The sequence below is a fragment of the Paraphaeosphaeria sporulosa genome, assembly GCF_001642045.1.
Source record: "Paraphaeosphaeria sporulosa strain AP3s5-JAC2a unplaced genomic scaffold CC84scaffold_1, whole genome shotgun sequence".
NCBI classification, from domain to species: Eukaryota; Fungi; Ascomycota; class Dothideomycetes; order Pleosporales; family Didymosphaeriaceae; genus Paraphaeosphaeria; species Paraphaeosphaeria sporulosa.
This window is the reverse complement of record NW_017253360.1, coordinates 615,854-636,246: the sequence shown is the minus strand read 5'-3', so window position 1 is coordinate 636,246 and position 20,393 is coordinate 615,854. Positions and strand designations below refer to the sequence as shown.

Here is a 20,393-nt window from a genome sequence, read left to right as displayed (position 1 = left end):
TACAGAGCCTACAGACTATATGGTTGGTGGGCGGGTCAGCACGAGAAAGGCAAGTATAACAAGATTCATTCGTCGCGGTCACCTGGAATGAATTCCTGAGAAGAGTTGCGTGATGCCATAGCCACAGCATTTCTGTACGAATCTGCGGCAGACTTTCCATCCCGTTTGCCACTGCACGCTAGCAAGACCAAAAAATAAGAATTAAAAAAAGAATGTTGCGCTCCGGTTGCATGTAAAAGAAAAGCCTTTATTAACAGAAACATGGTCTATATCTGGCACGTCGTCGCCGCTCTGGCCAGCCTCGTCTTCACGTAGGAACAATAGGTCTGTTGTGGCTTTGACTGACAACGAGCTCATTTTCTTCCTTTTCTTCGCACATCATCCTCAGCGTTCCCAACCGTCCAAAACCAAGAAAAGGTCTCACGTCGCGTCCGACCTATCTTCACATGCGCCGTTGGCCATCGAGCGCAAAAAACAAGCCCAGAGATATTCTTTTTCGCTCCATGTATCCAGAAGACAAGCAAAAGAAAAAATCGACACCTGAGAGATTCGAACTCTCGCTCCCGAAGGAACGGGCTTAGCAGGCCCGCGCGTTAACCACTCCGCCAAAGTGCCAGATTATCTGGTGATTGATGAAGAATGCTTCACAAATAGAATATATATAGGCATATTCTACGGGTAAGAAAGTGACTTCGGTAAGTCGAAAACAAACACACGGAGACACGAGGAATGAGGGTAGGTGCGGGGCTGGGTGGATTGGGTGAAGTGGGACGTGGCATCACGAGGTCTGGTGGGGCCCGCGGGCGGGGCGCTGGCCTGCGGCTGTACAGGCATCACTACACAGTAGAACAAGGCAGTGGCATGAGGAAGGTTTTGAACGTCTACATCGGGAAAGCAGGATAAATTGAGGAACAGCTACTGTGATAGAATGCACTATCAAGTCCTCGCTTCGTAGTGGGCGATTCTCATGCCGCATGTCATGGGCTCAACAAAAGCTTTCGTTTCGGACCTTTTCCACTGGGTCTCGCGGAAGTGTCGAGCTTTAAAATAGCGGACAAGAGCTGCGTTGCGTTGAAGGAATGACCTTGACGTTCACGTCTCGTACGTCTGGTATGAGCTACCTCTGGACAAGCATGCCTTTACACAAGGCCGAACGACACTGCATTCCTTAGCGCGGGCAAGGCGTCACCCCAAACTAGCCATATGCGTACCGCGGGTGCGGTTCCATTCATACTGTCGGAGTAGAACCCTACGGAACCTTGGAACTTCACTACAATGCTGCGATTCTTCTACGCAACTGGTAGAAAATTGTAGAACGTTCGGCGACGCGACAGCGCGACGGCGCTTGTGGCGATGCAGAGCACATGTACATTGACTTTACGCCATGCGGGCTGTCTCGGAGGAGGCATGCACTCGGCTCGTTCTAGCACTTTCTCTACGGAATTCAGGTCAGCCCACGCCAGCCAAACATGCCAGTTTTCATGATATCATCTCACGAGAGCTTTACTACCTTCACGCTACGTGACCTCAGAAATTAGCTACATACGTTCGAAAAGGGGTATAGATTGCTATGCTAGACGCAAAGCTCGTCTGTTTAGGAGAGTCATCCATCTGTGGAGAACAGGAAATCTCTCTGGATAGAGGAAATCTAAGGGTCGTATTGGGACATCCACATAGCCATGTCTCCCGTGCGCCAAAGTGCTGCCTGCTATGCCATGCCATGCAATGATCCGCTCAAAAAAGTAGTGCGGAAAAAAAGTGCCCATATGTACGCCATTTTCGTACTCATCATACCGTTGTCACCCTACGGAACTAAGAAGGGTTGACTACCATGTTTTCGTCTTTCTTCTGCTGAGGCGCAGCACCGCCATTCTCGGTTGAATCAGCTTCCTGCTTGTCGGTGGCCTCAGCGGTAGGCTTGGGCTGGAAAGACGGCTGTCCCTCAGCTCGAGGGGCGAATTTGACCTTCCTGTCGGCCTGCTCAGATATCCTGGTGAGCTCTTGGACGAACGATTGTCCCCACCAAGCACTGGATTTTATTAGCCGAGGTTAGTTGAAGGTTTTGGGGTTTCCTACCTGGTGTACTTGCGAATATACCTAGAGAGCTTCTCGTAGTTTTGAGCCCGCTGCTCGTCGCCCATGGTCACCGCATCGTGAATGGAATCGGCCAGCTCCTCGGTATTCCATGGGTTGACGATTAGACTGCCGTTCAAGCTCTGCGCGGCACCGGTAAATTCGGAGAGAATCATTACGCCGTGGCGCTTCTCCTGAGTCGCAATGTACTCATATGACACGAGGTTCATGCCGTCGCGCGTTGAGGAAACGAGGCAGGCGTCAGAGACAGAGTAGAGCGCAATCAGCTCGTCAAAGGAGACCGACTTATGCATGAAGTGGATAGGCATGAACTCGATGGTGCCAAACTTGCCGTTGATGCGGCCAACGAGCTCGTTAACGACAGCTCGCAGGTTCTGGTATTCCTCAACATCTTGTCGGCTAGGAACAGCGACTTGAACGAGCACGACCTTTCCTATCCACTCGGGATGCTCCGTCAAGAAGACCTCCAGAGCGTGGAGCTTCTGAGGAACTCCCTTGATATAGTCCAAGCGATCGACCCCAACGATGAGCTTGACGCCTTCAAACTTCTTCTCCAGAGCGGCGATCCGCTCTTGAACCTTGGGCTTCTGGAGGCCTTCGTCGAATTTCTCGGGATCAATCCCGATAGGGAATGCGCCAACGGTGATCAGCTTGCCCTGGAAGTCTACGCCGTTGGGTGTTGTCGCGAGGCCCCTTGTTGCTTGTGAGCGCAGTCTAGTAGTTCTGTACTGATAAACTTACAAGATGCGAGAACAGCTGCTCAAAAAGTGGCGGGCGTAGTCGTAGGTATGAAACCCGATCAAATCGCAGTGTAGAACGCCGAGAAGAATCTCGTTTCGTACAGGAAGGATGCGGTAGATCTCAGAGCTAGGGAACGGTGTATGAAGGAAGAAGCCGAGCTTCACGTTCTTCTTGGTGTTGCCAATTTCTTCGCGAAGCATCGCGGGTAGGAGCATCAAGTGGTAATCGTGGACCCATACCATATCGTTGTCCTGAACATCTTTCGCGATAGCCTTTGCGAAAAGACGATTCGCTTCAGTGTATGCGTTCCAAGCTGACTCGTCGAAGGTAATCTCTCCGGGGTGGTAATGGAACAAGGGCCAAAGGATAGAGTCTGGCGATCAGTATGAAGTGCTTCGCGTATGCTTTATATACTTACTGGAGAAGCCGTTGTAATGACGGTCTGCCAGCTCGTCATCGAGCATGACAGGGACTGCGTTGAAGTCGTCCTTGAGCTTCTTCCTCAAGTCACCGATTTCGTTCTCAGGAATCTCAAGGCCCGGCCAGCCGTACCACTGGAAAGTGGTGGACTTGGAAAGACCGCTCAAGCCGCTGACGAGACCTCCAGAGGACATACTGAAGTCGTATTTGCCCTCATCTGAGCGCTTGATAGTAATTGGCAGACGATTGGACACGAGGAGCAGGCGCCCCTCGGTCGTATGGCGCCGCACCAACTTGGTTGGCGGAGGAGGAACCATATTGATGTACTTCTATGCTGTTCGTTGTAGGAATGGAAGTTTGTTGCTGTAGGAGGGTTGCTGGTGTGCAGCTTGTAGGGTGGGTGAGTAGGGAAGGTTTTTTGTGCGAAAGGGCTGGCGTCCAGCACCTACCTAAAAGCGACGGGCCACGTTAAGTGATATGAGGGGCAAGCTGTGCGGCGTCCGGCACGATAGGACGTGCAAGAATTCGCTCGTGCGGCTTGGGGGTGACGACAGTATGATTTTGCGCAGAAAGACCCACCAGGATGCGGGTGCGCACAGGTTGGGCGGTAGCGGACAAGGGAGCAATGAGACCAAGGGTGCGGGAGCTAAAGATTGGAGGCAAAAGACTGGGCCACACACATGCTAGGATGGGCGCACAATCTTGGGGTGTCGCGAAAACAGGTGAAGGCGGCTGGCTGCCAAACGCGCGACAGCTCCAAATTGCATGTTGCGCGCGGGCAGTGACGTAGCCCTAGGGGCACGGTGCAGCCCCAATAACAAAGCCACATCACAATAAGGCGGCGCATCAGGATTCGAGCTGACTGAACACGCAGAGTTTCAAGTTGTTCGAGTGCGTGGAGGGAGCACCGGCCGGCTTGAGCTGGCAGTGCCCGGGTCAGCCTGTGCCTGTTTCTTTTCTGGTCTGGCACCGTGATCTGCAATGTGCATGGAAGCTTCCTTGAATTGGGTGCCCCGCGGCGGCAGCGAGCGCGCATGAATCACGTGCGTGGGCGCTCTCAGTCTAGACCTTCTTGGTACGACCGCGGTTCTATCGCGCCCCAGCGCGTCTCCATCACCAAGTCCTTCACAGGCTAGCTTGTTCCCCGCAAAGTGAGTCGCTCGACCACAGACTTGATCGACCAGCATCGACAGGGTCGCCTCATTCGCCGACTCGCGCAGCATGTCACATTCTGAGACAGAGGTCCCTTCGAAAGCAGCCGTTTCGAGAGCCATTCGCGACGTTGTGATCACGATACACAAGGCAGGCGACGATGACAATCTGACTGTCAATCATGTCCGCACTGAAGCGGAGCAGAAGCTGGGACTATCAGCTGGCTTTCTTAAGAAGGACGAGTGGAAGAATGAGAGTAAGACAATGATCAAAGAAGCTGTGGTATGTTTAATTTTCGCGCACAAGCCCTGGATGGATCTTGTATGACGATAGGACCGCAAGAAGACCATTCGCGACCGCCTCATTGATCGCACTGGGTTCGATCGCCTGTAGAAGAGAGACTAATGCGAACGCCAGGATAGATATTGCGGTGACGAAGCTGCGCCTGAACCCAGCCCAATGAAACCCTCAAAGGCGCAACCAAAAGCGAAACCTGAGCCGAAGAAGATGGCGAAAAAGTCTGCTTTCGACAACGCATCGCGCGGTGTCAAGAGGAAAGCACCTGCGCCCGCGAAGAAGCTACATAAACGCAAGAAGACCGTCTCGTCTGACGAGGAATCTGAGGCTGCGCTTTCCGACTCACCTGTGGAAGATGAAGCGTCTGATGCCGAAAGCGAGCCAGCCAAGAAACCTGCACGTCGGCAGAAACAGGTAGTAGCGGAGGATTCAGATGAGGAGGATGTGGCTCCGCCAAAGTCTCGCCCCCAGGGAAAGAACGAGGCTGCCGATAGAGAGGAAGACACCAAGCGCCCTGCAACGCCACCTCTCGCTGCAAAAGACGAGGGCGGAGACAGCGACCTTTCGAGCGTGATCGACGACTCTCCGGTCAAGAAACGGAAACGAAACACCGAGAAGCCCGCAAAGGCCGTGAGCGGCGCGAAAGCAAAAGCACAACCAAAAGCGAAGGCAGCCAAGACCGAAGACGATCCAGACCAGGCAGAGATAAAGCGGCTGCAGGGTTGGCTTGTGAAGTGTGGCATCCGCAAAGTGTGGGGAAAGGAGCTTGCCAAGTGCGACACTTCCAAGGATAAGATCCGCCACCTCAAGGGCATGCTCAATGATGCTGGCATGGACGGCAAATACTCCGTCGAAAAGGCTGCTAAGATTAAGGAGCAACGGGAGTTTGCCAAAGACCTAGAAGAGATCCAGGCAGGTGCCGCGGCGTGGGGCGATTCCATCAGCACCGGACGTCCACGCCGCGCTGCTGCTCGGGCTGCACCACCGGTCATCCTTGCAGAAGATAGTGATGATGAAGACGAGGAGAAGGCTCCAGGTGTGAAGGACGACGGCACCGACGGCGACGATGACGACGATGACGTCCACAGCGACTCTGGATCAGATGACAGCGCTGGCGGACAGGACGACGAGGACGGAGATGAAGACTCGGAGTAAGAGGAAGCTTGAAGTGGTTTGCCTACGTATTTTCAATCACGAAGTAACGTACAAAACGTGGACTTTGTCTAGGATAGATCGCATGGCTTCTTCTTGGGCTTCCTCGCATTGATCATCCTAGCACCCAGAAGGTTTCAGATACCCACATAGTAGACGTAGCATTAGTTGTTGCCACACATAGTATGCATAATACCAGATCTCACAGCGTGTGTTCTTTTGTCGTGACCCTTTCTAACCCGACTGAGCACTCGCTTCGTCGTTATTGCGGGTTGACTTGGCTCCTGGCGGCATTGCACTGTGACCTGTGGGCAGTTGACCTTCAGCCTTCCGGTCTCAGCATCGTCCAGCCGAAGGCCACCCTGGAGGTTTTTAGAATATCCTCGGCCTGATTCTGCTGGAAGCTCAATGTCGTAGTAGAGAACACAATCACGGCCTCAGGTTCGAATAGCTTTGCCTGATGACATGCGTTGGGCAATGAGACCAAATGCAGCGATGGAGGACATGAATATGACGAGGTTGTAGAACTGCAATACGGCAATCAATACAAAACCTTGGTTGTTCACCTAAGGAGACTTACCGCGTTCCTAGAGTATGAGCTCTCCTCAGCCTCAGTGCGAGCTTCCACAAACAAGCGACGTAGGTTGGGCAGGTTAGAAGGCTATCCGCATCAGTCATGTTATGTAGAGTAATCCGAGAACTTACCATATTGGCTGTATTGTTGTTTTGTGCAAGCGCAAGTCGACCTGAGATGGGATCCGATGCGATGCGACAGGCTGCGCACGGACCCTCCGCCATTGTCAATGTGGCAGTCGCTTTGGACGGAGCTGCAGGCTCACCGATTCGAGCCTCGATATTTCATTCCCCAACACCAACCGCTCTTAACACTTTGACGCCGTTCCGAATCGACACCTACCAGAACGACGATTTCTCCCCGCTGTTTCGAGTTTCCCCGCAAGCATTCTCCGCACACATCGAGCTAGGACGGCGAGTGAGGGGCCCGCGGTGGTCGTGGCCTACATTTGTAAAGCGTTGCGATGGCGGTCAACAGGATAAGAGGCGCCTTCGCGGTGCCGAGGAAGGGAGAGACGTTCGAACTGAGGGCAGGCTTAGTGTAAGATGCACTCACAGGATGTTCAAGCGCATCTAAGCTAATCGTTGCCTCCAGATCCCAATATGCATACGAACGGTCAGCGCACCTCTCCCACGTTTGCCTGCTGGAGTGGGAATGCTGAGATTTTGACAGGAAGGAAGCCATTCAGAAGACCATCATGTCCATGACACTGGGCAAGGATGTGTCTGCGCTGTTCCCTGACGTACTCAAGAACATTGCGACTGCGGATCTCGACCAGAAGAAGCTGGTGTATCTATACCTTATGTAGGCGCCTAAAAGCATGAAGACGGCAGATTTCCCGGACTTACATGCTCACAGGAACTACGCCAAATCGCATCCCGACCTGTGTATTCTCGCCGTCAATACGTTCGTCCAAGACTCGGAAGATCCAAACCCCCTGGTACGCGCGCTCGCCATACGGACAATGGGCTGTATTCGGGTAGAGAAAATGGTAGACTACATGGAAGAACCCTTGCGCAAAACGCTCAGAGACGAATCGCCATATGTCCGGAAAACGGCAGCTCTTTGCGTCGCGAAGCTGTACGATCTGAACCCCGCTCTATGCATAGAGAATGGCTTTATCGAGCAATTGCAAGAGATGGTTGGCGACCCGAACCCTATGGTGGTCGCAAACTCGGTCACAGCGCTCGTCGAGATACAGGAAACAAGTCCCGAAACAAAAGCTTTCACCATCACCGCCGTAACGCTCAAGAAGATGTTGATGGCTCTCAATGAATGCACAGAATGGGGTCGCGTTACTATCTTGACTACCCTTGCCGACTACAAAGCGCAAGATATAAAGGAGGCGGAGCACATTTGCGAGAGGGTGTCACCTCAGTTTCAGCACGTAAATCCGAGTGTGGTGCTCGCTGCTGTGAAGGTTGTCTTCCTGCATATGAAGAACATCTCGCCCGAGCTCGTCAAATCATACACCAAAAAAATGGCGCCACCACTAGGTATGTGTAACAGCTGTCTCTTGTTCCTCCGCAACTGACCAAGCGTAGTTACACTCATCTCCTCCGCACCTGAAGTCCAATATGTGGCTCTTAGGAACATTGACCTGATCCTCCAAAAGCAGCCTGACATTCTGAGCAAAGAGATGCGCGTCTTTTTCTGCAAGTACAATGATCCGCCATACCTGAAGCTCCAAAAACTCGATATTATGGTTCGGATAGCGAACGACAAGAACGTGGACCAGCTGCTGGCGGAATTGAAGGAATATGCCATGGAAGTTGACATGGATTTTGTCCGACGAGCAGTCAAAGCCATCGGTCAAGTGGCCATCAAAATCGAAAGCGCGAGCGAAAAATGCGTAAACACTCTCCTGGACCTGATCAACACCAAAGTAAATTACGTGGTACAGGAAGCAGTAGTAGTGATCAAGGACATATTCCGAAAGTACCCTGGATACGAAGGCATAATACCGACGCTTTGTCAATGTATCGATGAGCTGGATGAGCCAAATGCCCGAGCAGCTCTCATTTGGATCGTGGGCGAATACGCTGAGAAGATCAACAACGCTGGTGAAATTCTCACTAGCTTTGTTGACACTTTTGCGGAAGAGTTCACTCAAGTGAGTAGTACTTCCTTCACTACTCAAGGCTGCTAAGGCTGACTATTGCCACAGGTACAACTCCAGATCCTTACTGCTGTTGTCAAGCTTTTCTTGAAGAAGCCGGACGAATCCCAAGGTTTAGTACAAAAGGTCTTGCAGGCGGCAACAGCAGAAAACGACAACCCCGATATCCGTGACCGAGCATACGTCTACTGGCGATTGCTGTCCAGTGATCCCCAGGTCGCAAAGGTGAGCGCCTACGCGTGACAATAGCGGAGCTTGGCTGACCATCTAAGAATATCGTCCTCTCTGACAAGCCCGCAATCACCAGCACTATCCCGGCTATGCCGCCTCAATTACTAGAACAGCTCCTGGCGGAGCTCTCGACGCTTGCTTCAGTGTACCACAAGCCTCCGGAGGCCTTCCTCGGCCAGGGCCGGTATGGTGCAGAAGCCATGCAAAGAGCCGCCATCGAGTAAGCACAAAACCACACGGTACCTTCAACCCAGCTAATAATGCCCAGGGAACAACGAGAGAATGCGCTCGAGAACCCTATTGCTGCAGACGCTGTCGCAGCGGCCGCTTCTGGTGGCCAGGCAGCACCTCAATCAAACATTGAAAACCTGCTCGACATCGATTTCGATGGCTCCGCACCAGCATCATTACAGAAGCAGCCTTCAAAGGGCGAATCGGGATTGGAAGGGCTGGCTGGTACGCCTCAGCGTGTTGCTTCACCTGCAGCAGGGAACGCTGCACCTGCATCGACTATGGACGACTTGATGGGTCTTTTTGGAGAAGGTGGTGGAGGGGCACAGCCTACGGGTCCGATGACCAACGACGACATCATGAACGGTTTTGCTGGCATGAACATATCAGGAAACAGCCAACCACCGCCGCCACAACAGCAGCTGGGCGGACAGTCTGCACCAAAGAGCAACCAGGATCTGTTGGACCTGTTCTAGACGTGTCTCGGGCGATCAGTATCTCAGGTTTTGTCGGGTGAAAAGCTGTCGATAGCATTTTGCGGGCGTATTGCGGGCTGCGAGGGCTGCGAGCTTGTACGAGACTATGTAGACAATGAACAGGCCGCAATGTACATGGCTACCTTGCCGAGGAATATGCGACAACTTGCCTCTATGAAGAGTGAGAGAAGGCGACGCGCCGCAGCGGGTGGCAAGAGCGAGCGGGCAAGCGAGGCCTGGCTTGGCAACTGACGCAACCCAAACAGAAAGTGCTATCAAACTACCTGCTGCCTTGCAAGCTTCACCTCGCATGGAAGCCCCAAGCCGCGCGAAGCTTCAATAAGTTTCTCTTGCGAGCTGCTTCCTCTCTCTCTCCACTTGCCGTGCGCCAGCCCACTCAACCGCCATGTTTATGCTCCGCAACCGTATGTTTGTTTGCCCCGCCCCCGCCATTGCAGCACAAAGCCACTAACGCAACACCCCGTCTACAGTCAGCAAGATTGTCTTCGGCGACGCGTCCAAAGAGTCACTCGTAGAAATTCCACAAGGCCAGCTTTATCTTGTCCGCCCGCGATCCGTTAAAGGCTACTCCGAGCTTATCTTCAAGGACGCCGTAGCCTCCATCCGCCGCACTGGCCAGGAGTTCCAATACCAGCTCGTTGTACAGCGCGCGTACGAGGAAGGCGAGGAGGACCTGCTTGACGAAGAGGGACAAGAAGACGGCGGAGTAGACGCGCTTGGAGACGACAAGGACGAAAAGACCTTCTTGCTCGACGAGAGCCTACAGTTCCGCACCGACGTTCGCTCGACCGGCGAGAACATCTTCGCGTGGAGGGACCTTAGCGGCGACGTTGGCGATCTCTGGGAGTTTGTTTGCGACGCGTCGGTCAAGCCAGAGTCTGCGTTGCTGTTTGAGCGTACCGCGCTCGAGTGCCAGTACGAGCGCAAGTTTCGCCGAAGCCACGAGACGGCAACGGAGGAGGACTTGGAAGCTCTAGCCTACCTCGAAGAACCCATCCCAGACGCGAGCCCCGTTTCGAGTCCCACGAGCAAATCTCCTCAGCTTATCGAAGCGCCTACGACTGCCGACCTGTTTCCCAATACCACGCAAGAGAACATGGCGAAGAGGGCTGCAGGAAAAGCCATTATTCCGATCCAGGAAGAGCCAACGACAGCGCCTCCTGCAGCTGCACAGCCGCAAGCTGTAGGAACGCTCGCGAATTGCGTTGCTGAGCTCCACCTGTTCGACTTCCCCTCCGGCACCTTCATTCAACAGGATGCTAAAGTCCGCGCAACCGTCACAGAGCTCGGAAACTGGCAATACTGGCTACATATTGTCGGAGACGAGCGCGAGTGGTTGGGCCAGCCGGTGGTTGATGACATAAACCCTGTCTTCAACTTTGAGTTCAAGTCGTTCATCTTCAATCACTATCTGGAAGATGGCTCGGCCTACTCCTGGCTCCTCCGCTTCAAAGAACAAGAAGACCTTGAACAGTTCCAACACGGCGTCATGCAAGCCCTCTGGGAGCATCTGAACGAGACTAAGTGGGGCAAGGTCAAAGACACCGACCGCGACTACGTGATGGAAGCCTTCAACGACCTCACTATGGAAGACGCGCCAGAAGAGGAGGAAGAGGAAGAGGAGGAGGATGATTTCGAAGACGCCGACGATGGTCAGCACAGTGAACATTATGACGAAGATGAGTCGGAGGACGACGTCGAGACCGGGCCAAAGGACGGGGCTGCTAACTCTCAACTTGCTGTGGGGTACAAACACGATAGGTCGTTCGTGGTTCGTGGCAACAAGATTGGTGTGTTCAAGCACACTCCGGACAACCAGCTCTCGTTTGCTACCACCATCTCGAACATCAAGACTCCCAAAGGCAAGAACTTCAATCCGAACAAGGTTATGCTGCACCAGCAGGACCAGAACATGATCCTGCAGAATCTAGACAACCCTAATGCGCTGTACCGCATGGATCTAGAGACTGGGACGGTTGTAGACGAGTGGAACGTGCACGAGGATATTCCAGTCAAGGTGTTTGCTCCAGAAAGCGTAAGTACAGTCCGATGAATTAAGAAGTCATTGGTTAACATATCCCAGAAATTTGCCCAAATGAGTGGTGAACAGACTTTCCTGGGTCTCTCCGGTAACGCCCTGTACCGCATTGATCCTCGTCTGGCAGGACACAAACTCGTCGATGACCAATACAAACAATACACCACAAAGAACGCCTTCTCTGCAGCTGCGACCACTGAAAAGGGACATATCGCTGTAGCATCAGAGAAGGGTGACATTCGTCTGTACGACCGTCTAGGCATCAACGCAAAGACGCTCATCCCTGCTCTCGGCGACCCAATTATCGGTATGGACGTTTCGGCCGACGGTCGCTGGGTGCTTGCCACCACCCGTACATATCTCCTTCTTATTGATGCTCTCCAAAAGGGTGGCAAGAACGATGGTAAGCTTGGCTTCGAGAAAGCCTTCGCAAAGGATGACAAGCCGCAACCCCGTCGTCTTGCTCTGACCCCTGCGCATGTCGCACAATTCCAGCACGAGACCAAGGCGCCAATCTCGTTCACACCTGCACGCTTCAACACAGGTATTGACTCCGAAGAGACCACTATCATCACTGCAACCGGTCCTTTCATCATCACATGGAGCATGAAGAAGGTACTCGCGAACCGTAGGGATCCGTATAACATCAAGCGATACTCGGAAGAGGTCAAGGCCGATAACTTCAAATTCGGCAGCGATAAGGGTATCATTGTGGCCCTGCCGAACGAGGTCGACATGGTCACTAAAAGGGCACTTCAGAAGCCTACACGAGAGAGTATTGCGATGGCAACGAAGGTGGGGACGCCAAGGAAGCAGAGGGGGAGCTACTTGGGGAGGAATGAAATCGTGAACAGCCCGTATTAGGTTCCACCCTCGCTCTATGCTAGATATACCGATTTTCTGAGGCGATTTTGATGATGGTGGTTGGGGAGGTGGTCGATATGGGCACTAAGACGGGTTATTGTGGGTTTTCTTCCACTGTGGGTGAACGCTGGATGTAAGGAAGAGGCGTTTCTTTTTTTGCGATGTAACGGCTGACTTACTATTTGATGGGTGCACGAACAAATGCGGTTTCGGTAATTGATTCCCCCAGGTAGAGATGGAATGGAATGGTAGCTTTGCAATAATTGAAATATCCCTTACCTTGAAGTGCCATGTCCTCAAATGACTGCAGGCCTACATGTGTGGACCGTGATACATACGCTCGGGGGTAGGTGCTTGGCCAGGGCTAGGTGCATAAGCCTTGGTCGTGGCATACTAGCTAGCAGACAAGATAGAGCGATGTTTGGTATGTTCGCGCCACGGTTTTGTGTGGCTGATACGATTATGAAGTGGGGATACCTTTCTTTTTTATGTGCCTGGATCTTGGTCTGGTCATGACTCTCGTTCGACACGTGCTTACCGCACTGGTACACACAAGAGAAACTCTATTTACGATGCATGTCTCATCCCACCCGTTTATCGTACTGCAGGAAACGCGTGTTTAGGTTGCTGGTCTTCGCATGCGAGTGCTTTGAGTGCAGGACTGAGTGAATGGGGTGGCACGTGAGGCGGAAAAAAAAAAGGGTGACATTTGCTGGCGAGCTAGATTCACGGATCGATGTGTTTTGCCAGAGCGTATGGGCATTTCCAGGATGGGGTTGATAGGCCGTCATGTAGGGTTTTGATCAGAGCGAAGGAGGGAAAGGGCATGCTTGTGTTCACAATGAGTTTGAAGGGCTGGCAAGAAAGTTTCAGGCGGGTTATCTGGACAGAAGGAAGCGAGTCGAGAATTGATAGAGGCATTATGCGTTAGCTTCTTTGACGAGAGAGCGGGTGACTGATAATTGGTTCTAAAATTGCTACCTGAAATCATAGATATGTGCTTGTAAGGGGAATGAGCATTGAATATCAGTGGTTTGTACTGAGTGTGGTTTCTCTGAACTTCCTGAAGGCATATAGAGACATTGACTCCTCGTCTTGGACACTGATGTAATTCGGTTGAGATACACTTGTGTTTGGTTCAGATTGGCGTCTTGGTAAGATAGGTGGTGGTGGGCAAGTGATTTGGTGACATGATAGCCATTACGAAGAGTAACGTAGTCATTATCTTGCGATATTCTCCATGCCCGGCTATGATATGGAGAGATATCCTTAGATCACGCCCCAGGTGAGATATTCTGCGATTCATCTTGGATGCGTGCTGCAAGGTATGCCATACATACCGCCTCAGGTCCCGAGAAGCTTGTCCAGACCTTCTACCGATGCCCTTACTACACCAAAACACTTTCCATACTAGGGACTTTGTGGCTCAATGGAGTGAATCAGAAGAACTGACTAGTAGTTATTGTATCCTATGAATGGCGTGATGCTGCGAAATGAGGCGTACTAGGATCCTACGAGTCCGTCCTGTGAAGTGCGGCGGCGTCTTCTCCGCGCGCAAGAAACAAGTTGTCGATCTCCAAAACAACGCATCATCATCTGCCGTCAAAGGACCGATGTAAGATGGCCGTCAGGTGATATCTGCGTACCCTCTTTCAGGCTGCAGTGCATATTCAAGAATGCGCCTCCTGACTCACCGCTTAGTTCAATGATTATTTGACCAGTGGATGTCTTCTAGGATTCGTGATGCTTCCAAGGTTCTTGTGTGAAGCTGCCGTTGATATGCGATTGCCGCCTCACCGCTTGATTTCAGGCCTCACCGCTCGTGACTCTACCACCATCTGATCGGATATACGGGTGATCGGTCGAGGAAGTGATTATTGCGATGCGACTCAGAATATCCTGTGACGGGAATACTGCTGGTTTTGAAGCATACCGCTTTTGTGATGTCACTGTCAATGATGCTCGGTGAGATTCTCACTGTCGCGCGTTTCTCGCCTTTACTCCGAAGCTTGTGACTTGGGTCGAGCTAGCTACTCATGCGGTCGTTTCCGAATTTCGATCGGTGCTGGAATACCGAAATAGCCATTGTGCGACGGCTAGCTCCGTTTGATGATGTGGTTTCGAGAGATGTCGTTATGTTGATGTGATGGCCGTGATGGTCGTGGTCACGTTCCGATCCATAGCACTTCTATTCGGAGCTATGTCCTCCGTATGGAAGGACAATAAGAGTGCGAGAGCGATCTCGTATATGCAAGTAATCCAGAGTAAGCGCCTGCGGTTGTACGTACCTTGAAGTTCCCGTCATATGTCTTACTGTACCGACATGCTCCAAACGGGTATCTAATATTTGGCCGGCTTCTACACCGATCTCCACAGGGTATCAATACCCTTGCAGCAGCTGCACCCCGTGCATCCTGGAAAGAGATCAGGCAAACTGTCTGTGCGTGCTGCATGTCTTTGACCGTTTGAGCTCTTTTCGTGGATGTGAGTGCAACGTGTAACTAGTAGGCCTGAGGCTAACAGACGCCTCGAGTCAGGTGCTAGCTGTGGCAGCACTCAATCTAATCGAAGGCCTTCACCGCCGCGTTTGGGATATACCAACGTGGCCATGTTCTTGGTGCACTGCATTTGGATCGGTCAGCCCTACGGCGACCGAGTTGGCTGCAGCTGCCACAACGCCACACGTCTCCAACCCCACATTGAGTTCCCGGTAATGATCCAACAACCGCGTGCACTTCTATTGATAGTGAAACAGCGGGGTGAGGTGTCTGATAGGCGTGGCAAGGTAGTTGGGCGTATTTGTCGGAACCTGAGAGTAAGAAGAGAATTGAAGGGTGAGATGAACCCTGAGTTCCGTGCACGATGCAATGCGTTGCTCGTAAGCAGAGACGAGCTCATACACCAGATATTCGAGAAAGGAATAGATGAGTAATGACACTGGACGATTGGCTTCGTCAGATTATCTGATGCGGCGTAGCCTATCGATAGACTCGTGTCCCAGTCCCCAGTTCCCGTTAGCGAGCCGCACGAAGGAACCAAAACCCTTCCAGAAGTTTACCCGGGACGTTGAAAGGCAAGGAATCGCGGACACCAAGTCCGGTGGGCAAGGGTCAAAGTCAAAGTCGAGGTGCTTGGCTCATCCGGGTACCTCGGCTGCGCCTATGCGGAAGTGAAGATCGCGCGCAAGTTTCACACTTGAGATGAATCAACGGCTCGTTCGACAGGGAACCCTTTACCTGCCTCTTTCAGGAGTCCAAGGGTGGCATGGAGCTCCGGGAAGGAGTTGGATACATGCAGACATTCAAGCGAACAGAAACTTTTCCATAGCGCAAGGGAAGCGGCTATATCTCCGGGTGGGTACAATATCTTGTTCGACGCTGTGGGCCGCTGTCTTCCGTCGCTCCTCTTGAATGGTGGTGGGGAGCAACGGCAAGCTTTCCGTCAGGATGGGATCAACTCGGTGTTGTTTCTTTGGGCATCCGAGAACAAGCACCATGTCTCAGGTTGCACAAAGAAGCGTCCAAATGAATGCATTCGGCTGGGCCCGATGTTGGTTTTACTTAATCGTTGCGGACGCAGTGTTGCCATACTTGCAGTTCGCTCGGCTTTGCCACATACAACTGCAGCGATACGCAAGTGCGGCGAGCGAGTGTTGGATGCAACTGCCCTGCATATTTGTTTGTAAGGAATTGCAGCAGTGAGAACTAGGAGCATAAGCCGGCGACGCAGCGCAGGTGCCGGGAGAGGCGTGCTCTAGAAGGCAGGCGAAGCCATTCTTCGCTCAAAACGATGGATGATGGATTGCGAAGGAGTGTACTGCGGCGTTCCTCAGGCTGGTGGCACTATGCCAACTCGGATTTGATATCCGCGATTTACCCACGCTTGGACATGGGATGTAACCCGCCAGGACGGCGAAGAAAAGAAATTTGTAGCAAGTGACCTCTGAAGCACAAAATCGGCTAATGTCCACGCTCTGAAAGAGGTCAATCGCGTGGACATGCTCTCGCCAGGATTGCCTGGAATGGAAGTACTAACCCGCGGCGAGGCGATATAGCCAAACGGAGATGGCAATGCGGCGTGCTACACGTAACAGAGTCACAGTGTATATCTATGGGATGAATATCCGTACCTGTTGCCTCTGTGCTCTTGCTACGAGCGGGCTTCCTCGTATCAGGTCGTCCTCGTGGGTATCTGCAGCGCAATCAATCGATCAAGCCTGATGATCTCACGTGTCGCGAGAGCGCCGACCCGTTCATCCAATTGTCGTCCCATGTCGATAAGATTTTCAAACTTCGCTGCAAGGTTGAGGCTATGATCCTCCGCCGTCTCTCGGGGGAACGTGGCATCGGAGACGGACGGCAGACCAATGGACATGGTCGCGCACACCGCCTGGACGAAGCATCCGCCTTCAGGGGTCGATCATCAAGCCACGAAGCACCATGCTGCTGAGTCGCGGCGCTCAGACAATGACAGAGCTTGACGGGCTGCGTCATTGCGCCGATGGCACCGCGGCACTGTGCGTCCAAATTTCGCGCGCGGCATCGCATTGCAGCAATACGAGCGATCGAGGTACTCCCGGCAGGAGGCACGAAAGCAGCAACGGTGAGAAGACTCGGGTCTTGGCCGTTCGACGCACAAGCGGGCATCCACACTCCAACACGGCCATGCGTAGCTGTGGGTGCCTTTCACAGCAATGTATGTAGGCATGGAAGTAGTGCGCTGTAGCGCCAGTCGGCCCGGCAGCATGGCACGCCGGCGGCTGTTTGGGGCCTCCTCCTTGGCATCTAAGTACGCAGAATGCAGACCGTGCTCAGCACCGCTGCCAGGGCGTTGTCCCGCAAATGACAGTACCGCGTCCGCACGCCGTGTACCATTTTCCCTAGCAGATGCTTTTCTCTGGCGTCCGCCTCTTTTGCTGCAGGCTCTGCCCCGGCGCTCTCCCCCCACATCTGTCCCTCTGCATGTTCAATCCGCTAGCCCTGCTCGTTTGCGCGTGTCATCATGGCCTAGAGGCCTCGTGTCCCTGACAGTCTGGCAGCAGGTGAGTGCTGTTGCCATCTCGTTGATGCTGGCCTGCTGGTCCCTGCCCACTCCTGTTGGCTCCGTTGGTCCACGGTAGGGGTGCCAATCGGCAACTTGTAATATGTGGACTACATATCCTGTGGTCACGGTCTTCAAAGACTGGCCTTATCCCTTCCCTTTTGAGCACCAGTCTTGAGACGGCCCTGCCGGCACCCCTTCTATCCTTCTTCTGCTCGTCTCCGCCGAGACCCACACCGTTTAATACATCCTGCTACCATCCGCAACCTTCTTACTCTGCTTCGCTTTCTCATTTTTCCATGTTGTGCACTGGACAACAATCGTGAACATGGGCTCAGAATCAAAGACAGGCTCCAGCTCGGCCAAACCCTTTGGTGGGGGCAAGGCCGCACAATCAGCACCATCCATCGCGTCGAAATCATCAAAAGGAGCAGAGGCTTCACTACATGCGCCCAGCACGCATAATATGGCAACAATCGTTGACGACGACGACCGCCTACTCACGCGCATTGGATACACCCCAGTATGTCCTCAAAGCCGGATGTTTGCTCCAATTTGTTGACAAGAAAAGGTTCTCCAACGTCACTTTTCAAGATGGTCGACGGTATCCTACGCAATCTCGATTCTCGGTGTCTTGGGCTCTGTCCCCGCAACGTTTGGCAGTCCTGTGGGTTCTGGAGGGCCGGCGACCGCCGTCTGGGCGTGGATGATTGGCAGTATCATGGCCTACTGCATAGCCAGCTCAGGTCCGTCTTGCTGGCACGCGCCTCCAATAGCGCACTAATTTGCGTAGTTGCTGAATTGGTCTCGGCCTATCCTACCGCGGGAGGAATGTACTATGTTACGAAACACGTAGTCCCCAAAGACCGCGTGGCACCGTGGGCGTGGATCGTTGGTTGGTGCAACTTCCTGGGTCAAGCTGGCGGTGTGGCAAGTCTTGCCTACACCATCTCACAGATGATTCTCGCGACAGCAGTCATGCACTCTATTGAGGACAGTAACGGAGTGCCGACCTTCCATCCGTGAGTTTCGCAGAAGTCGTTCACCATCGCACCAAACTGACGAGTTGCAGCACATCGGTACAAACGGTCTTGCTTGCGATTCTCGTCCTGTGTTTGTTTGGCGCCATCTGCTCCTTCCCCACGCTCTGGCTTCACAAGGTCATTCTCTGGTTTGCACCCATTAACAGCAAGTGCTCCTTCCGCCTACGTAGAGCCAAGCTAATTGCCTGACAGTCCTTGCCTCGATTGCGATCTGCATTGCTCTTCTCGTCCTCACCCCCGAAAAACAAAGCGCCAAGTGGGTTTTCACAGAATTTACAGATGGTTCTGGCTGGGGCAGCAAAGGATTCTCCTTTCTTCTCGGGTTCGTCGGCTGTTCCAATTCCATTGGGTGCATCTAACATGACCAGTTTCCTCTCGGTTGCATGGACTATGACGGATTACGATGGCACTACTCAGTGAGTTTTATCACAGCAATTGCGTGAGGCCGCGCTAACGCATGCTCCACAGCATGTCGGAAGAAACGCACGACGCCGCGATTCGAGGACCCGTTGCCATCAGAGCTGCCATCCTCGTGTCCGGAGTAGTCGGCTGGATGCTAACGGTTACTTTCTGCTTCTGCATGTCAGATTACGAGGGAATCATGGCTACACCAACCGGACTGCCCGTCGCACAGATCTTCTTAAACGCTGGCGGCAGGACAGGAGGGACAGTCATGTGGTTCTTCGTCATCCTGGTCCAGTTCTTCACCGGTTGTTCTGCAATGCTGGCGAACTCGAGGATGGCCTGGGCTTTTGCTCGTGATGCTGCATTTCCTTTCTCGGAGTAAGTTGCCGCCCTGTCGTGATCGGTAAGCGCAAGGCTGATGTGAGACAGTTTCTGGGCCAAGGTAAACAACGTTACCGACACGCCCATCAACGCCGTCTGGCTCGTCGTGATCTTCTGCAGCTGCCTAAACATGATCGGTATCGGCAGTACTTTGACCATCCTGAGCATCTTCAACATCACCGCCCCAGCGCTCGACATCAGCTACATTGCCGTCATCGTCGCGCACAGATGGTACGAAGGCAAAGTCCAGTTCCACCCAGGACCGTACACCATGGGCCGGTGGAGCAAGCCAGTCAATGCAATTGCTGTTACGTGGGTGTGCTTTATCAGCGTGATTCTGTTCTTCCCCACGGTAAGACCAGTCACCGCTACAAACATGAACTACGCGATCTGCGTCGCAGCCTTCATTGGCTTCTTCAGTATGATCTGGTGGTATGCAGGGGCACGCAAGTAAGTCATCCCACTCAACATACACATGCTGGTTCTAGAAGGCACGCACTGACATGGCCTGCAGGCGATACACAGGACCCCGCACAACAGATATGATCGATGAACTGCCACAGGAAGATGCGCGTGACATCGTGGCCGACTCAACGGCCTTCTACGAGCCCTAATTGCGGCATCGCTCCAGCGATCCGCGCAAATCGCATTGAACGCACATATTCATTCCATGCATATCCTGCAGCCGCTGCACACGCGAGCAAAGGAGCACGAGCTCCCGCATTTGTTCGGCATAAATTAGCTACTGTAGGCGACGCCACGACTTTCACGAATCACGATCTCCGACACAGCTCCCAGGCCATTCCCACGTTGCAGTGCAGCACCCAGACTAAGCGGAGCAAATCACAGAGCTCTCCACAACGCACAGCATCGGTCCAACAGCGCACTTCGCCTTCTCAACGACCAGGTCGCCCATCGTTGGTTTTCCTTCTTTGTCTCGTATGGAGGTCGAGATTTGCTTTTTCCAACCTGGACCCCTTGGGCCCGGAGTTTCGGAGTCCTTTGTTCTTACGCTCCTCATTTCTTCCTGCGGCAAGCGCGTTCGCTTTCACGACCCGTCCTTCTTGCATACGCATCGGCATGTACGTCACTGGGCTGGGCTGGACTTGGCCGG

At 53.1% G+C, this 20,393-nt stretch overlaps 6 protein-coding genes and 1 non-coding gene across 7 annotated transcripts; 4 read left to right on the top strand and 3 right to left on the bottom strand.

The window, feature by feature from the left end:
- Positions 1-534: 534 nt before the first annotated feature.
- Positions 535-615, bottom strand: CC84DRAFT_t1. Its single transcript has one exon. It is a non-coding gene; the product is annotated as a tRNA-Ser (tRNA).
- A 1,197-nt stretch (positions 616-1,812) lies between these two features.
- CC84DRAFT_1079441 (glycosyl transferase) lies at positions 1,813-3,572 on the bottom strand (the record flags this gene model as incomplete). The annotated part of the gene is made up of 4 exons (XM_018173850.1): positions 1,813-2,029; positions 2,077-2,787; positions 2,836-3,208; positions 3,254-3,572. 4 exons carry the CDS (start codon positions 3,570-3,572, stop codon positions 1,813-1,815), a joined length of 1,620 nt encoding a protein of 539 aa, XP_018041727.1.
- Positions 3,573-4,476: 904 nt separating this feature from the next.
- Positions 4,477-5,859, top strand: CC84DRAFT_1080825 (uncharacterized protein; the record flags this gene model as incomplete). The annotated part of the gene is made up of 2 exons (XM_018173909.1): positions 4,477-4,689; positions 4,825-5,859. 2 exons carry the CDS (start codon positions 4,477-4,479, stop codon positions 5,857-5,859), a joined length of 1,248 nt encoding a protein of 415 aa, XP_018041726.1.
- Positions 5,860-6,293: 434 nt separating this feature from the next.
- Positions 6,294-6,654, bottom strand: CC84DRAFT_1211021 (uncharacterized protein; the record flags this gene model as incomplete). Its single annotated transcript, XM_018182342.1, has 3 exons — positions 6,294-6,383; positions 6,437-6,517; positions 6,562-6,654. 3 exons carry the CDS (start codon positions 6,652-6,654, stop codon positions 6,294-6,296), a joined length of 264 nt encoding a protein of 87 aa, XP_018041725.1.
- Positions 6,655-6,688: 34 nt separating this feature from the next.
- Positions 6,689-9,650, top strand: CC84DRAFT_1158900 (vesicle coat complex AP-1/AP-2/AP-4, beta subunit). Its single transcript, XM_018177096.1, has 8 exons — positions 6,689-6,970; positions 7,025-7,045; positions 7,103-7,234; positions 7,289-7,926; positions 7,975-8,543; positions 8,598-8,774; positions 8,822-9,000; positions 9,049-9,650. The coding sequence occupies exons 3-8, from the start codon at positions 7,128-7,130 to the stop codon at positions 9,485-9,487; spliced, it is 2,109 nt and encodes a 702-aa protein (XP_018041724.1). The 5' UTR covers positions 6,689-6,970; positions 7,025-7,045; positions 7,103-7,127; the 3' UTR covers positions 9,488-9,650.
- A 22-nt stretch (positions 9,651-9,672) lies between these two features.
- CC84DRAFT_1158899 (VID27-domain-containing protein) lies at positions 9,673-12,494 on the top strand. Its single transcript, XM_018177095.1, has 3 exons — positions 9,673-9,912; positions 9,979-11,543; positions 11,592-12,494. Exons 1-3 carry the CDS (start codon positions 9,894-9,896, stop codon positions 12,408-12,410), a joined length of 2,403 nt encoding a protein of 800 aa, XP_018041723.1. The 5' UTR covers positions 9,673-9,893; the 3' UTR covers positions 12,411-12,494.
- A 5,284-nt stretch (positions 12,495-17,778) lies between these two features.
- CC84DRAFT_1224382 (amino acid permease 2) lies at positions 17,779-20,001 on the top strand (the record flags this gene model as incomplete). Its single annotated transcript, XM_018183538.1, has 9 exons — positions 17,779-17,973; positions 18,022-18,196; positions 18,244-18,472; positions 18,523-18,638; positions 18,686-18,815; positions 18,862-18,909; positions 18,962-19,276; positions 19,328-19,729; positions 19,794-20,001. The coding sequence occupies 9 exons, from the start codon at positions 17,779-17,781 to the stop codon at positions 19,891-19,893; spliced, it is 1,710 nt and encodes a 569-aa protein (XP_018041722.1). The 3' UTR covers positions 19,894-20,001.
- Positions 20,002-20,393: the final 392 nt, after the last annotated feature.